At 45.0% G+C, this 18,787-nt stretch overlaps 1 protein-coding gene across 1 annotated transcript in view; it reads right to left on the bottom strand.

Annotated features, from left to right (window-relative positions):
- Positions 1-4,197: 4,197 nt before the first annotated feature.
- Positions 4,198-18,787, bottom strand: part of LOC144947106 (sorting nexin-6-like) — a 29,724-nt gene continuing 15,134 nt past the window's right edge. The window contains exons 6-14 of the mRNA XM_078876310.1: positions 17,217-17,340; positions 15,768-15,863; positions 14,299-14,404; positions 13,156-13,231; positions 12,729-12,768; positions 10,158-10,244; positions 8,817-8,976; positions 7,264-7,349; positions 4,198-4,906 (exon numbers count right to left, since the gene is read on the bottom strand). Of these exons, the coding sequence (XP_078732436.1) occupies positions 4,844-4,906; positions 7,264-7,349; positions 8,817-8,976; positions 10,158-10,244; positions 12,729-12,768; positions 13,156-13,231; positions 14,299-14,404; positions 15,768-15,863; positions 17,217-17,340 (838 nt within the window). The 3' untranslated portion in view covers positions 4,198-4,843. The remainder of the gene's footprint in view (positions 4,907-7,263; positions 7,350-8,816; positions 8,977-10,157; positions 10,245-12,728; positions 12,769-13,155; positions 13,232-14,298; positions 14,405-15,767; positions 15,864-17,216; positions 17,341-18,787) is intronic.

The following is an 18,787-nucleotide window of genomic DNA, read 5'->3' as shown; positions in this document are numbered from 1 at the left end:
CCGTGCCGGCCTGCATTGGTGCTACTCGCTAACAGGACTTGCCCCTACAGTCTGTTGAGGCTTTTCGGGGGATCACAACCAAAACCAGTGACAATTATCTGAATCGGTCATGGGCCTCCCCTAGGTAGACTCAGAATTAAATTAGGGGCCGTCTTTAAATGACGTCACGCACCTGGGGGGGGGCAGACATTTGTGACGATGTGTGACGAGGGGGGGTGAGAAATGTGACGTCACATCAAAATGCGCAACTTTAAATAAATATAGACAACACGTTCTACTTAATTAAAGCCTTTTTAATACATGTTTTCTCCTACAACATCAGAGTGCAGCGGCACATTAAATACGCACTACAATGACAATAGTTTAAAGCGATTTGAAGCATGTGTGACGATGGGGGGGGGGGTCAAAAATCGTCCAAAATCGCGTGACGTCATTTATGGACGGTCCCTTAGTACTCTATCTGGTGTGGTGTGTAAACATCGCTACTCGGAGACAAAGGCGGCCGGGCGTGGTGCTGGCCACCCACCCCCTCATGTGCCGTGCCGGCCTTCATAGGTGCTCGCTAACATCACTTGCCCCAACAGACTGGTAAAGGTTATACGGGGGATATTTGTCTTTGTGTAGACGTGTTACGGGAGGGCGAACAAACACACCAGGGGTGGTTATGCCCGCACACGGAAGGATGCTTACATCCACGTCCGCACCGTTCAGCCTGGGGGGCTGAAACGGCGCTGTGATCCCCCACGGCCCCACCCCTCGGTGGGGGAGTTGCTATATAAGGCGGTGAGCCGGTGGGCTCGGGGTTCAGTGTTTAGCTTAAACCAGCGAAGAAAGAAGACCGGCTAGATAGGCCCTGGGACTCCCCTGGATCGCCGTTATAAATTGATTTGCATTTTAGGCTAGCCTAAAATGCAAATCAATTTATAACATTTTTGACATGCGTTTTTCTGGATTTTGTTGTTGTTATTCTGTCTCTCACTGTTCAAATAAACCTAACATTACAATTATAGACTGATAATTTCTTTGTCAGTGGGCAAACGTACAAAATCAGCAGGGGATCAAATACTTTTTTCCATCACTGTAACGTGGTTGACCAATAGGGAGCCATCCCTTGACCGCACCCGGGCATCGATCAGCCTCCCATTGTATCTGTACCAGATGGAAATTCCTCTGGTACAGCTACTGAAGGCTTCACAAACTACGTGGTCAAAATAGATGTTAAATAATGTGCGAGTCAGATGACATCTCTGCCACACCCCAAGGTGTACAGGGAATGGCACCGACTCCCCGTCAAGTAGTTTTACCCGGGCCCGCTCACCATGATGGTCCTTAATCATCATGAGCAGAGGGTCAGGGACTCTGAAAGCACGAAGAACAACCCAGAGCCCAGGCCTACTGATGGTATCATAGGCCTTGACCAGGTCAACAAAGCAGAGATGTAGGTCTTGTTGGAATTCCCTACATCTCTGCTGTAGCAGACGGATAGAAAATATGGCATCTGTGCAGGACCGCCCTTTCCTGAAACCGCATTGGGGCTCTGCAAGCCTCTCCTCAACGTGCCTAGCAAGGCGATGTTGAATAATCCTTGCCAGGACCTTTCCCGGCACACTGAGGAGTGAGATGCCCCTGTAGTTGTTACAGTCTGTGCAGTCCCCCTTCTTAAAAAGGGGGACCACCACGATGTATGTCTGAGACCCTGCTTCCTTTCACAGGCAAGACCACCTCAGCTGTACTTAACTCAGCTGACTTGGTTTCTCTAATCAAGGACATCTCACTGTCTCTAGATGATTTGCTTGTCAGTTTCGATCTTGTTTTTCTGTTCACCAAGGTGACTGTACCTGACACCATTGCAATCATTGAAGACTTGGTCCAACAAGGACTGAATCTAGATGTACCAACTTTGGTAAGGCACTACCTTACCAACACTTACCTCACCTGGAATGGTACATTCTACAAACAAAATAAGGGTACCCCAATGGGTTTTCCCTTATCGCCAGTGGTAGCCAATGTTTTCATGGATAGATTTGAAACAGATGCCATCTAGACATCTACCCTACACGTCCTTCCTTGTGGAAGAGCGACGTAGATGACACGTTCGTCATCTGGCCACATGGCCTGCCAGCACTGAACCAATTTCTCAACCACATCAATTCCATACACCCGTCTATCAAATTCACAATGGAAGTGGAAAGGGATGGCAAGCTACCATTCCTGGATGTTTTGATCGAGAAGAGACCTGATGGCTCGTTGGGACACTGTCTACAGGAAAGACACCCACGCGGATGCCTATCTAAAGCCTGATTCCCACCACCATCCAGCCCAGAATTCCCTCATCAAAAACACTACACCATACGGCCCGTTGCATCTCCGACCAGCACCACCTAGCCAGTAAGTTGGAACACGTACACCAAGTTCTCAGGATGAACGGATACTCTGACTGTACAATCTGCAAAGCTGTCTCCCCAGCCATGGGGAGACAACCTTCTGAGCATCCAACCATAACCATTACTTTACCATACATAGCAGGGGTTACCAAAAATATTTCCAAAATCTTAAACAAACACAAGATCCAGGTTCGTTTCAACACAGTACCCCGAATCCGTGATTTTATCCCATCTGTAAAGGATGTGATTCCTGACATGCAATACCCTGGTGTCTACAAACTGAGTTGTGGTTGTGGCAGCAGTTACATTGGGGAAAGGAAACGACATGTCTCGGATCGCGTTCGTGAACACAAGGCAGATCTGAAACACGGTAGGACCAATACCTCTGCCGTTGCTGATCATCGTTTTACCGCTGTGGTCTCACATGAAATAGATTTTTCCAAGACGAAGGTACTCTGCAAACCCACTGGCTACCTTCAGAAATCTGTTCATGAAGCCATCCAGATATATAAACACAGACACAACTTCAATCGAGATGGGTACAAACTGAGCAATCATTGGAAGGACGTTATTAACCAGGTAAAGTCTTAATTGACTATGATGTTTCCATCCTACCTGCCTATGTTATTTCTGACTCTCTCTCTCTCCCTGTGCCTCTCTCTTAGATCTCTCACATGTCCTTTGGATTGCAGTCCCATGCTCACATGCCCTTTGGATTGCACTCTCATACTCACAGGTCCTTTGGATTGCACTCTCATGCTCACATGTCATTTGTATTGCACTCTCATGTTGCTAATCTCTCATTAACACTGCTGTTGTGCGCATATGCGGGGATGATACTCTTATGCGGCGACGGAAGCTCATTCATGCTAATCTCCCCCATTAACACAACTGACGTGCTTGCGTCCGTGGATGGAATTCCTTTCCAGCTCAGACTCGCTTTCTTGCCCATCGCCACATAAATAACCTCTTGTTGTAACAGCTCTCTCGCTGGTTCAGCAGTTCCGCTGCTGGATTATTTTTTCCGCCTGAGGACGACCGCTTGTGTTGCGATCGAAACGTCGTGATATATTATTTTTATTTACTAATAGGGTTTCCCCCTTTTTTATGGCAACAAAACTGACACCTTTTGCAATGAATCATGTTTACATTAACCACAATACTTGCAGTCAAATGCAAACAAAAAACAATACTCTGAAAATATATGCATTGTCCTTGAAACTGATTGGTCCACACCAGAGTTCTGTCCATATACCCTGCAGGTTATTTCCTGGCTTTCCATACAGTGGTGCATTACGACCTAAAAATGAAATATGCCTTACAAATGTTAATTATTATTTGGTGTCTCAAGGACACAAGTTCACGAAATGAAATACGAAATATAAGTACATGCACATACACCGATTTCATCGCTCAATCTCCTCGGTAAAAGTCCTCTTAAATGCATTCCATTTCTTAGCCGACATTCCCGTTGCGTGAATTTGTGACCATGGGCCATCGTCACCCTTTATAGCGACCGCGCCCTTTCACGTTTGACCATGAGAGATCGGGAGATGTGGATCTCCAGAGAGTATTTGGCCGCCATAAATGTCCACGTGATGATAAGCCACTTCGTTGAGCTATCATTTGTGGCCAGCTTCCGAAAAAGAGTCATATAGCTCAGTGGGCCTTACCTGGTGAATAAAAAAAAGTGTAGTTTCATCGTTATAATCTTGCCCCCTGATAACAGCATTCGTTTGTTCAAACATGCGTGTAAACAACCGCAATTGCCTCCAAAGGGAATTACAATAAAAACAAAGGGAACGAGTTAGTATCAACACGTAATTAATCACTTGTTTTATTACGCAAAACATAACGAGTACCGCTATTCAACAGCAAAAAGAACGAAAAAAACGCATCATTAATATTTCACCGTGATTTTGAAAGTGTGATTTTTAGTTGAGAATGCATTCAGGACCGTGAATCGCCATTGCATCAGATCAGTTTTTTTTGTTGTTGTTGGTGTCGCTGTGATTATAAAAATAAGTAGCATGTAGAGTAAAAGAAATATATATACCAGACAACAAAACCAAATTTTAACAATTAAGATCCGGCCCAGTGATTGGCACCAACTACCATACAGGTTTACAGCTCAAAAAACCATACAAACAACCCGACAAATTAAGATCTGCACTGCATGGGTTTTTTTTTTGTTATGGGAGGATGATTGCACTCACCCACACCACACCAAGCGCACATCACACAAAGTTTCGGAATGTCACCACATTATTAACCACTCTGTGACTAAAAAAGTGATTTGAACGGAAAAAAATACACAACAACAACATAATTTTCAATGTTTCAACCTTTTGTTTGTTTGTCGTGGCTATAGCAGCAATCGGTTAGTGACAGCTCGTTCAACAGCACGGACGGAGAGAGCGGCGGCCCCCAAGTGCGTGGCAGAAGCTGTGTGCAGCTCTTCATTGCTGCTGCTGCTCCTCTTTAAGGGTCACGAGGCAGTTACGCAGAAACTGCAGGTTGGCCTGCACGCGCGAAACACAACAATGTTAAACGACGCACGACATCGTGCTGTTTCGTCTCCTTGGCACTTTTTTTTGTGCCTGTATCATGATGATGAAAAAAAATAAAGATAAGCTTTAACCCTTTCTGGCAATAAAGATGTTCAAACACCAAATATATATATCCCTATTGCAAGACATCAAGTACTGCATTAACCATACATAAAAGATGTGTTTAACACCTGTTTTTGGGTGAGATGGTGTAGTGTGCTGAAGTAGTGACTAATTGTAACGTTTTGTTTTCGTGACAAATCTTGCTCATTGGCTGCGTAGGGTGGTGGTGGTGGGTTAACGGCACATTTATGTTTATGCGATATAATCCCAAAAAAAACCTTTGTGGATAACATTGGTCGCGAAAGCTGACTACTGTGTGTCTAAAATACATGACATTTTAATCATATTTTCGCAATACCTTCTTTTGGGAGGCGAGGATGGGTTGGATTTATGCAATACGTTAAAACTTATTGGCCTCTTGCCTACCCAGTTTGAGCGAAGTCTCATGCAAGGAGGATTTGGAAAATCAACTGTGGGTCCTCCACTCTACCCCGCATTCATGATGATTAGTGAGATACCAGTTTGGTATGGAGATGTTCTGGAAAGTTCACGGCCAAGGTGTGGGAAAGAACTCAATTTACAGAAAGGAAGGTCACAATAACATGGGGTGGAGTCTCAAGGTGCCTCATCTAAAGTTACTTTAACATTTTTATTTAAAAAATATATATTTATAAAAAAAACATTTTCTTCTTTTTAAAATGTATAAACAAAGTTAAAAAGCAGGACGATGCCAGGGTCAATGTGATTGGTCTCCAACTCTCATCCACTCCTGCAAGTAGTCGACTCAAGACGGTAACTTTCAGTGACGCTTACAGGGGCATAACTGTGGCCCCTTGCTCATGATCACCGCTGCGCTGTAGGTTTGGCAGGAATGCTAAATACACACGTAAACACTTGTATGTATGCTGAACGTCTTTCACACCGTATGTAGCCAACCGTTCTAATCGGAGGTACGGGGGAAGGACAAACTTAACACAAAAAGCAGTTCTAAAGTAACGAGTATCCCATCTAGAAAGCGAGTGTACATAATCAGTTTTCCTTCTGATTCCGTTCCGATGATGTACACGCATGTCAAAGTGATAAAATAACTTTACCGGTACATCTTCAGGTCGGAAGATGTACCGAGGCTTCCACAAGGTCATGTGGGTGGGCGTGTGTTACAGTTTGGCACCAGCTTTTAAGGGTGCGGTTGTATTGCCACAGTTCTCTGCGGCGAGTAACAATGTCTTTAAAAACAACGGCGCTACTACGCCTCTCGAAATAAAATTAACCTTGAACCGCTTGCGCGTTCCGAGATTCGGCGGTGAACGGGACGAACACCCAGCAACTTCCAGACGTCTCAGAACGGGAAAGGGTTAAGTGGCTAACGTAGGTCACCATTGTTTTTGTGAATCGATTTAAAGAGAATGCTTCAAAAGAACTGAAATGTCGGGCGGCTGGTTTTTCCTTCTGCTCCTTCCCCTGCCACACCGGTTTGAGTGCACGACATATGTCAACCGAGAAAGGACAGCAAGAAAGCACCGAATCCAATGTTACTACACATCCAATGTTCGCACCTGCGATTAGAAATGGTTGGCTACGTACGGTGCGAAAGAAGTTAAACATACAGTAAATATATACTACAGCAAAAGCTCCGTTATCTGGCACTTTGCCATCCGGAATGCTCTCTTAACCGCTGGCGTCTGTCATAGACGGCAGTACAAATATTCCTTCACGTATTTATACAAATTCCGACAGCCATCCGGTGTCTTGCAGCGTGCTTCTCCTAGATCTGTTGTTGTTTACAGGAACTTCAGGACACTGCCGAGTGGTGGCGCTCGCGGCAGTCTGTACATACAGTACTGTACTACTGTATACTGTACCCTAAACGGCCCCACTGCTTCTCTACAATCAACTTAAAATGCTCTAAAATTGACTGGCGAGTACCTCTGCAAGAGTGTGTTATTTCTTATATCGCGGTTAAAATGTAGGCTTAGTTTATTTCTTCAAAGTTTTACGTACTTGGAAAGTTTGGTGACCACAGAGCTGTTGCCCGACATCATTCTTAAAGACTTCACGGACTTTACGAACGTACGTGATTTCTGCAACCAAAATCGTAGTGGAGTTCTAATAGTGATGACCTGCACCGAGTTGGGATTAAATGTCTTGGAAGAGGCGTAACCTTTGTCGTCGTGAAACGCGGGCGACAGAGTGTGTGACACCCTCTGTTAAACCTACTCAAGACACCAACTACAAGCGTCGCGAACACTCAACAGGCACACACTCACCTTGGCGTGCTTAATTTCCATTTCCGTCATTTCCACCAAATTTTTTCTGAAGGCGACCACTCGCCTGGTTTTAAAGTCGATCAGTTCTGGGGAAATACAATACGAACACAACTAGAATCTTAATATTTATCGAAATTACAGGAATCTCATGAGCTATAAAGCTATTTTACAGATGTCAAGTAGGGGCGGGTAAGAACGTTATTCAACAACAAAAAATACAAAAACACGATAGGAGTGCAAAGTATGGGAAAGGTAAACTAATCACGTAAAAATATATACAAATAAAACTAAATGATTTTATCGTACCAGGAGAAGCCCATTGAGACATTAACTTGTTTTTCAGAAGCAACCTGGACACAAATGAAAGCTCAACAGAGTGGCCCAGGAATTTACGCACCAAGTCTCAACAGTGTGGAGTTTGGGTGAGTTTTAATATTTTTTGCACGTGATGGGAAACCAGAGTGGACCCCATCCACTCATGGGAAGAATGCACAAACTCTGCAAAGACCGCCAGTCAAGTCAGAAACCTGCTTCTCCACGTACTTCTTTATGCTGACACTACTTCACTGGCTGTATTATCCAACAACCAGGATTTTAAGTGGCCCCGTTGCTCGTGAGATTTTGGAGGCTCGCATTGTTATTGGTGAGGCAATTGTGTGTTTATTTAAGGAACAATAAATGATTCCTCTTAAAATTTCTATTTCAGGTGGCCTGGTAAGCTGGCACTGCTGAGCTTCTGGGTTCGAATTCAGGTAACTATCTGTAATTAAACTGTGTTCTCAAGTATAGAGAGTAAGGTCTCGGCCCAGTCATTAAGGACACACAAAAAAAACCAACCACGTAAAAATTTGGTTATGAGGTTAATTTAGCCAATTACCAACTCTGAGAATTAAAATGTTGGTGCAAGTCATGTGGCAAAGGCGACTTGTGTGTAGGGAAGAGTAGGTGGGAGAGTGCTGCCCTCTATCGTGTGGGCCAGGTCACTTGAAAGGACCTTAGGAGGTACTTCTGCGACATCTGCTTCCGTGGTTCTTTCATCTAACACTGCGTGGGTGAGGGAAGAGCGACTGCATGCTCCTTGCGAGTTCCTAGTGGTTTCGTTTTCTCACGAGATGACTCCGGATAGCACAATCTGGGTTAAAATTTCACAACTGAAAAGCGCAATAGATGTGACGATAATTTTGTTCTTTTGTTGAGATTGTATTCTGGGATTTGTAGACCAAAGAAAGGTTTTCTTTGTTTTGATAACTTTTTGTTTAAGTGCCATTTCCTCATTTTTTTTATTCAGTTTGGATTTAGCTTGGTAGTAGTATGGGTTTTTTATTTGCTCGGTATGTACGTGTGTGTGTGTGTTGGGCTTCTTTCGCGCGATGCGTAGCCAAGATCAAGCATAGCTACGTTGTTTGTCACGCACACAGTGCTGATCGCCGGACTGGTACAGCCTTTGGAGTGGTTTTGCCGGACCAGCCCAGGACCGCCAGATAATCTTGGAAGCAGTGATAATAGCATGCCGGATAATCGATGATCAACTGCATTATTATTATTATTTATACCATGTTTTGCAGACTCGGACAGCTTCTCGAATTTGTGGCAGCAGATCTGCTGGTGCGCCTCCGCCTGCTGCACGTCCTTGTTTTTGGCCCGGGCTTTATCCAGGGCCTTGTTGGCATTCTCGTAGTCGATGAGGGAGCGCGCCCGCCTGTAGAGCAGATCCTGCCGGTGCCACGCACACGAGAGTGAGCGCATCGCGTGCGTGCACACGCTGCTCCTCATACTGAATTAAACTTTTTTTATTTTACCAGGCTAGGCCCACTGAGCTACGTAGCTCTCTTTCAGAAGCAAACTGGCCACAAATAATAGCTCAATGAAGTGGCTGATCATGTGGAAATTTATAGCAGCCAAATACTAAAAAAACATGTTTCTAAATGTGGAGGGGAAAAAGGAGAGGACCCAGTGAAAAATCCATACGACCACGGGGAGAACATGCAAACCCTAAATATACAGGCATCAGGGTCGGGTCGAACCCATGACTTCCTGCATACCAGGCGAGAGAGTTAACATCTCGCCACTGCGGCGCTTCAGGGGAGGGACAGAAAGGAGTGGAGGGACGAGGGAAGAGGAGAATGGGCAATAGGAAAGAGGTGAGCTGGTTGTGAGTGCACGAATGAGTGAGTGGCTGATGCGGATTCCAATGATGTTCTAGAAGGTCGAGAGAGCTGAAGTTTGGCACAAACGTAGTGAAACCTACACTTATAACCAAACTAATTATTTGGTGATGCTGCTGCTGCCGCTTTGGCAATGGTGCGCAAGCACAAACAACAAACATCAACATGATTGTCAATAAGACTGTGACTTGAAAAGGAAAAGAAGCAAGGGGCGTTGCTTAAGTGACACGTAATTTATAAACGTTTCCATTTAAGGTCACGGTGTAATGAACAAATGCGTTGGGTTTTTTTTTGCTTAGAACTATAAAATCCAAAAACACAAAATCTCTGAGACATTTTTTTTCAATCAGAATCAAAATTAGCATTTATCCTGCAGAAATCCGATGAGCTATAAAGCTTTTTTTTTAGAGATGTCACAAATGTCCAGTAACCAAGGCCTCCAAAAGTGTGTATCTGTACGTGCTATCAGGATCATCTGGCAAGTTCTATTCTCACTCACGGCAATGCGTCCAGACGCTAAGTGCCAATGTCCGAGGCCTGCTGCTGGCCACGTCGAGAGGGCTTGAGAAGAGTGTTGGTGTCGTTTTGCTGTTCCTCCTCCGTTGGAGGTGGGCAGACCTCAGTGGGTTTACTTTACAGTCCATAGCTTGGGTTGAAGGACGGTGACCAAAGCTGCCAATGCTGCGACCACTACCACTCCTACCATTACGACGACCGTGTACTGGGTACCTTGGCCGCCTGCGAGTCCTTCATGTAGTACCGCAGCAGGTCGGAGAGCTTGAGGTCTTCATCGGACGCAACCCGACCCTCGAGTTTCTGAAATGGAGATACGAGAATCCTCTTGCACAAACCGTGGCTCCAATGAGCCACCTGTTTTTTTTGTATGAATTTTTATTTTAGTATGTTTTATTATACATTTGTATCAGTTCTTATTAAGCAATTTTATTATTTTTGTTATATTTTTATGATACATTTTTATAATTATATGTATTTTTACGTATATATAATTTTTTTTTATCAGGATGGACACAGCCCAATGTGCAATCAGCATCGGTAATTTTGGCATCGGTCAAACGCCCGCCAAAGAAACTGGTCGACCACTATCATTTCCCCACTGTAAAATGAAATGGGTTCATGAACGATATTGGGTTAAAAACCGAGCACTACGGGGTTAATTCGATGTCATTCAACTGTACTTTGTCGCGGAAATCTAACAAAAATCCTACACGGTTATCCCCCAAGGCAACTCTTTTGGCATGACGGGCCCCCAATCAAGACCAGTGGTCCCCACACCGTCCCAACTCCCCAGCCCAAACAACAATGAAGGAACAATTTAGTAATGCTGTGTTGGCAGTGGTGCACAAATACCAAAAATCTCGACACATTTGTCAAAGAACACTGCGGTGGCCTTAACAAGAAAAAATATATAATAGATAACGTTTCGGGCAATGGCCCTTATTCATAGCACATAGAGAGACCAGAAACGAGATAGAGTGGATCATTGCACAGTGTGCGTGTTATTGACAAGCGTGTTGAATTTTAAAGTGAGGCCACCATATAGATAGATCATGTGTCCACACCTCTCGAGTGTTGCTAGCAAAGCATTTTTTTTTCTGTTGTCTGTTGGTATTTTGTCGACACACAACGTGGCGTTCCCTCTGCACATTCAAAATCTCTCCTGCACGGTATCCATGCCGCAGCCTGCACCTCACACATTGAGATCTGGTGCGTTAAGGTTTTGAGGAAATGAAGCCCCATCGATTCAGTTCCGCTGCTTGAAACTGAGTGGTGGAAGACTGATCAAAGGTCACTGGCCCCGAGTGAGTTGGATTTTGTGAGTCTCCGGAGATGCTGACGACCACCGCAGCATGGAGGAGAAAGCACTCACAATGTCTGCACTCATTCGCTGTGGCAGAGGAGGAAAGCAACTGGGTGAAGGATGCAGGCGGGGAGGAACAAATGGAATATGAGGCCGAATGCAAAGCTGTGCATAGGAAATTGGCTGGCTGTGGAACGTGTGGAATTCTCTATATCTATGGGACCCTTTAACTGGAATAAAAAATTATGAAAAATAAGAATAGGTGCTATCCTTTCTGGCAATAAAACAGGTGTTAAGATGGTTAAAACACCAAATAGAATCCTTTTGCAGGCATCAAGTCTGCAAATACTTGCGGTTTAAAAATAAGCTCAAATAATATATGCATATTATTTGGTTCTTTCAGTAAAGTCACGTAGGTATAAAAAATATAATACATTTAATCACGACGTTTCGGGCGCAACACAAGCGTCCGTCATCAGGTGGGACAACCACAGCCAGAAACAATTGCTGAAGTGGGCCAAAGAGTTGCTGTAATAAGAGGCTATATAGGTAAGAGAGGGGGGAGGAGCCAGGGAGGAGAGATAGAGCACGACAAAATGCCAGGGGAGGGAGGGGATGTGAGCCCTTGCAACTGATTGGCCTACACCAGAGACAGCAGCCTTCTTTATGGCCGTGTCTCACCAGTGTTGGACCAGAGAACGCCAAAAGGCGAATAACACAAAGACCATGCAAGTAGCAGAAGACTTGCAAAAGGAATCCATTTGGTGTTTAAACATCTTAACACCTGTGTTATTACCAGAAAGGGTAAAACATATTCTTATTTTGCATCGTGTGAAATTTTGCTAATGCAGCAGCCTGGAAGAATGCAAATGGACATATTGGCGGGACGCTGGTGCAGCATAACACACCGCTCCTCATAAAACAGTCTAAAATCTAAATTTTAATCAGCAAATCTGTTTATCGGTCTTTAATTGACACTGTCGCCAAAGATGATGCGATTCGAAGGTTTATTCAGTCGACTGAAACTTTCTTAAAAAGGTCAACATTGACCATTGATTTGGGTCCGTTGAATCAAGGGACCGTCCGACCAAGTCTAGGGTACGAGGAGTCAAATCTGTCTTTGGAACACGGAGCCAATCATCATCAGGCAGGGTGCTGCGATACGGCAACAAACTGTGAAGCTTCGTGTTCAGCCGCTCATATAAACGTTCGTCTTCTGACCACTTCGACATCACGACAACTGATTTTGACTCGCACCACCCCGCAAGATTTTCTGATCGGGGTTGCGAATCTCGGGAAAATAAATAATTATTGTGATTTTACTTTATTATATCATGCACCACCAGTGTACCGCCATTACGTTCCAATGTTTTGGCGACTTAAAAGTGAACGAAATTCCAACGATATGAGACTAAGAGAATTAAAAGACACTACAGATTAAAGGAATGAGGGTACCGGGAATGAATGAACCGACCGCTTACCCGGGTTTTCTCCAGCAGCTCGGTGAACTTGAGGAAAATTCTGCAACCCAAAAAGTCGGCCTCGTTTACGCAACGGTAAACACCAAGTCCCAAAACCTCCCTCGATTCCACCGCTGCAGGTGTGTAACCCGACCAAATTGAGACGATTGTTTTTTTTTGTACACTTACTGGTAACAAGGATGAGGCCAGGTATATAGAAGAACACTATTTCAAAAACAACTCGGGTGCTCCAAGTGGAAAACAAGGAAACATATTACACTTGTAGGTATGTATGTTTGTACCCTTGGGTGGTAACGGCGAATTGGGGGCAACTGCCCCGGCCCCTGCGCTTTGGTGGAACCCACACGGTGAGTGATTTGCCCCGGGCCTGCACCCCCCTAGTAGGGTCGCCCCGCCCTGCCCACCGGGCAAGAAGAGCATCACACACCTGCTGAGGTTGGTGGGTTCCTGAGTGCCGAGTGTGTAGACTCCAGAAGAGATCCGTATGTAGTCCTCGGCCACATCTGCGTTCAGAAAAAAAACAATAAAAACGTTACTGTAACGTTATGCCTTGTGGTAACGTAAAAACACATAGATTCTGTCTGGTAACCTTACATACTTTAAGGAGTTCTCAGTACAGTGCTTTAGTTCACACGCAAAAGCTTCATGTGACAGCATTGCTCTGCATCCATGGAGGAAGTGATGCCCTGCCACGCCCTAGCACTTGTCCTTATATGCTGTGTGTATTGTGGGGAGCGGTGGTGCAGTGGTTAGCGCTCTGCACGACGAACTCGGAGACCAGAGTTGGATTCCCACTCACAGCCTAACACCAGTGACAATCATGTGAACCGGTACTGGGCCTCCCCTAGGTCGACTCAGCCTCAAATGAGTATCTGGTGAGGTATATACATTGCCACAAGGGAGACAAAGGCAGCCAGGCATGGTTATGGCCATCCACCCCCTCATGTGCCGGGCCGGCCTTCGTAGGCGCTCGCTAACAGCACTTGCCTCAACAGTATGTTAAGGCTAGATGGCGGATCTTTGAATATTCATGAGCACACCTTACATGAATATGCATACCATGTTGCGTCATGCCGACATGAATATCCATAAGCATGCTCCAAGCCGCAGTTTCCGGCTTCGTCGCCGGAATCACGCGATTTAATCCCCTGCACGGCGCCTCGGCCCCCTCGTCGCTGAGGTGCTTCATGTGACACTCGGCGTCCCACCACAGCGGGGAAGTGCAATAGTTAACATTTTAATCCGTTCCGTGAAAAAACTACCGTTAACCGAAATAACTGTTAATTGAATTCACTTATCAGTTTAAAATTAAGTAAAGATCACCGAGTCTGCAAGAGAGCTGTTTTCACTGTGCAAAACAGAAAGCATATAATGTAAATTGAAAGCCAGTCAAGGTCTAAACACTCATAAATTGGCACCACTTATGAGTGCTCTGATTCGCCAAGATTGGCACCCGTGTGTATATAACGTTCATGTCCCCTATGGGAGGTGAAACATTTACCGAAAAACCATTAACCCATGTCACTGTTAACCGAGGGACATACTGCGATGGATGAAAGCGATCACTCACTCTTGTGCGCGCGCGTCATCTTGTCAGCTTTCATGGTGGCGTCCTTAATCCTGCCGTGGTACTCGAGGATGAACGTCTTTTCGTGGTCGAAGAATTCATCTACATCCTGAAAACATCGGCGAGCGCGTCGTAACGTGTCACGACGTCGCATTATCTCCCCCCCCCACTTCCTACCCCCCCAGTACACACAAGTCTCGCCACCTTGTACAGCGTCCTGAGATGCAGGCACATTGAGACCGAGCGCAAATACAGAACTTCACAAATTATACGGTGATGCTGGCACTGCTGCTTTTGGCGTTTGTTGATATCGCGGCCTTAAAAATAACAAGTATACAATAGGCGACGTTAAGGGAAATAGATCTTCTTCATGGCACACAAGAAAGAGGCCACTACCTCTCTAGCCTCTCTCTGTGTGCCATGAAGAAGGGCCATCACTCAAAACGTCGTCTATTACATACTTTTCATTTTAAAGGCCAGTATTATCAGCTAATGTATCAGGGTTTTTGTTTTACTATATGTTAATGTATTCATTGTGCTGTCAGCATTGTGACATTTCCATTTAGAACTCTAACAAGCAGCAGAATGGCCATGGAAGATGATGTCCCAAAATTACATCTCAAGGTCACTTCAAGATGTTATGTTATTAAAATGCGACTTTGTTGAATCACAAAACTGCTCCGATGTGCCGTTTCTCTAGCCCTCCAGCTCGCTAGCTCAACGGGCCTTCCCCCGGGACACCAAAAATATAATATTTGAATAATTCCTTGCTCAGATGGCCAAGCGGTTGTCAGCGAAATGTCATACAACAAAATTGTAAAACAAAATTATTTGAACTTTTCTCCGATTTGCTGAATAACAAAATAATTAAACTATTCATAACTACCGTTATTTTTTATTTTACCAGGTAAGGCACACTGAGCTTTGTAGCTCTTTTTCAGAAACGACCTGGCCACAAATGATAGCTTATCGCATGGACATTTCTAGCAGCCAAATACTCTAAATGCTTGTTTTAAATATGTAAGGAAAACCCAGAGGACCCGGAGGAAAATCCACGCGACTACGGGGAGAACATGCAAACTCCAAATACATAGCCGTCAGGGTCGGGATCAAATCTACGACCTCCTGCATACCAGGCGAGGGAGTTAACATCTCGCCACCACCCCGGAGAATGGGTCCACAAAGACGGGGTGAGCATCTGCACAGCTCATCATTACTCACGGCAATTTGGCCGATCCCCGATTAAGATACGCCGGCATAAAAACAAGTTCGGCAAAAAATCAGGCGACACGCTATGGATTAGGCGCGGCTTTCCAAAACGCACGCTCACGTTCACAAGAGTTGATTAAAGCGCGGACACTGGCAAAGTTACCCATCGAGGGCAAAACATGTTTGCGTATTCACAACGCGTAGCTGTTACGCGTTTTCATATTTACAGAGCGTGTTTGGCCTAACCCTGTCTCCTTCCGTACCTTTGTGCCGGCAATGAGGACCTCGTCTGCCGTCTTGACCATATTCTTGAGAAATCCGCCAAACTTCTCTTTCTTGTTCTTTCCACGCACGCTCAACTGTGAAAACCCCAAAACCGATGTCACCACGCCCAGTGTCAGCAGCTCGTTTGTCCAGCACCATTCGAATTCCACACATCGCACTCTAAAGGTCCCTTTTGATCGAAAAGCGGTAAGCGATGCTGACGTCTCTGAGCTGGAGACGGAAATTGCACATTACCATGACGGACATTGGTCTATCAAACGGGATGTCCCTTGTTGTGATTTTCACAAAGCGGTAAGTATTTTATCAACCCCAAATAGCATGATAGCATGATGGGCTGAGTGAAAACCCCATTTGAGACATTGCACTTGTGAGTGGTTGACTATACCCCTCACTGTCTCTGGTGTGGACCAATCCGTTTCAAAGACAATGCATTTATCATCAGAGTACTTTTTTGTTTGCATTCTGACCACAAGTATTGTGGTTAATGTAGACATGATTCCTTGTAAAAAGTTTCAGTTTGGTGTTTTAACATCTAAACACCTGTTTTGTTGCCAGAAAAAAGGGAAAAACATATTCTCATATTTTGGTACTGGCAAAGGAGGTCACATGATATACCACTCAGCACATAAATGTGTGGAAGCATTCGTCAAATAATTTCCAAGAAGAAAAACCCCACTGCCTTCTTAGCCGACTCCACAAAAACTAACCTTTTTATTTTACCAGGTAAGGCCTACTGAGTTATGTAGGTCTTTTTCTGAAGTGACCACAAATGACAGCTCAATGAAGTGGCTTATCACGTGGAAATTTATAGCAGCCTCACACTATAAGCACATGTTTCTAATTGTCGAGGGAAAAACCGGAGGATCTGGAGAAAAGTCCATGTGATCACAGGGCGAGAGCCATGCAAACTCCAAACATACAACAGGTGATCCTCCTTATGGTGGTACCCTGGGGTACCAAAGAATACAAAATGGCCGAGGCAATTAAATATTTGATTTCTGGGACACTATTTTTTTCAGGGGTGTATTTAACTCCGCGACTGGGGTACCAATCCGAAATCAGTGCTACTCTGCGATGTCTAAACGCCAAACATTAGCATGAAAAATCCGTTACCCAAAAATTCTACTTTAAATAGTGCATCGTGTACAGCTCGTCGAAATGAGTCGATTGCCGCATCGCCGACCATCAACAGACTAAAAATGCCTGCATCATCACGGACATTATGCGAGAGCCGGGGGACTATGGTACCCCGGGGTACGGCCATAAGGTTCAGGTATCAGGGTTGGGACCGAACCTACGACCTCTTGGATTGCAGGGCGAGATAGTTAACATCTCGCCACCGTGGCGGCCGTCAAACCCTCTCTGCTTAGCCAGGACGTAGTAGAGCAGGACTCCCTCCGCAGAATGCCATGGGGGTGAGAACTCACGTCCTGATCGTACTCCAGGAAGACGTGGAAATTGTGGTCCTTGCGCAGCAGAGGGTGCGCGGCGAGGCGGCACAGGAACACCTCGTGCATCGCCACCGTCTTCTTGAAGATCGCCAGATACTCCCTACGGAGAATACCAGCGTTGAAATGTTTGAACGTTTACATCACACCGGTGATTCTCTTAACTGTCTTTGGTGTGGAGTGAACCCATTGCACACCAAACAACTCCTCACCCACCCTTACTAAGGCCACAATACATGGATCACAAGTCCACTCCGTTAGTCAACGCGGTGTTAGTAAGGCATTTGTTGCACGTTATGTACGTGTGCTTTGTGTTAGGAAGGTGTGTTTCTTGTTGTGATCCAGAGGGTTTTGTGCGAGCCATTTGCTTCAGATTGTGAATTAGTGTTGTGTTCTTAAGGAATTTAGTTCAACACTGTGTATGAATGTGTTTTGTGTTAGTAGGGCGTAAGTTTTATGTTGCGTATTATTTATTTTGTCTTGCGTTTTGAGAAAGCTGGCGAGGATTGGGCAAAAACTTTGCTCACTCTTCACCCAGGTAACCGGACAGCACAGGCCAGGTATCTGTGTGCTTGTGTCAGTAGGGCATTTGCTTCCTACTGTATACGAGTGGGTTTGTTTTAGGCATTCCCCACGCGCAAATTGAAAATTTCTTCTGCACGGTACGCATTCCGCAGCCCGCACTCCCACCCCGTAAGACTCACATATAGAAGCACCGCATTACAGTGATTCCCTCTGAGAGAGCAGTGCGGAGTGTTTTAGAATTACAGCAAGAGCTCTGTTAATCGGCATTTCATGGGGAATGGAGAGGGTGCCGGTTAATCTGAGAGTAAAAACTTACGGTTCACCAAATTTTCAAGCACATAAAACTTTCAAAAATAAACCAAGCGTACACTTTAACTGTGATATAATAAATAATATACTCTTTCACAGAGGCACTCGCCAGTCAGTCGTAGAACATTCTTGATTTGAAGCTTTCGTGACTGCAGGAATCCATACTCTTTGATTCTTTCGGTAACAAACACAGCAGGAGAACTGCTGACTTGTTGCAGCAGCTCTTTCTCCTATGTCAGCAATTCTTCTGTTGTGTTTGTTTCACCTGATGACGGTTGCTTGTGTTGCGATCGAAACGTCGTGATCTATAAATTTTATATCTACGTGACTTTACTGAAAGAACCAAAGAGTATAGAACATTCTTAGTTGATTGTAGAGAAGCAGTGGGGCCGTTTAGGGTACAGAAGACAGTAGTACAGTACTGTATGTATAGACTGCTGCTAGCATCCTGAAGCTCCTGTAAACTACAACGGATCTACGAGAAGTGCACGGCAATACGCCGGACGGCTGTCAGAATTTTTCTGCATACACGAAAAAATTATTTGTTGCCGTCTATGACAAGACGCCTGTCTGTCATTGAGCCTTCCGGATGGTAAAGTGCTGGATGACGGAGCTTTTGCTGTGCATTACAGTGGCCTTTCGGCTGTGCGCTGCTGCTGTCACAATCACAAGGCGGCGATCATCGTCATCATCGTTGTTGTTATCACTTCAACGCA

Source organism: Lampetra fluviatilis, chromosome 43, assembly GCF_964198595.1.
Source record: "Lampetra fluviatilis chromosome 43, kcLamFluv1.1, whole genome shotgun sequence".
Taxonomy (NCBI): domain Eukaryota; kingdom Metazoa; phylum Chordata; class Hyperoartia; order Petromyzontiformes; family Petromyzontidae; genus Lampetra; species Lampetra fluviatilis.
The sequence above is the reverse complement of the archived record's forward strand: the minus strand, read 5'-3'. Positions and strand labels throughout refer to the sequence as shown.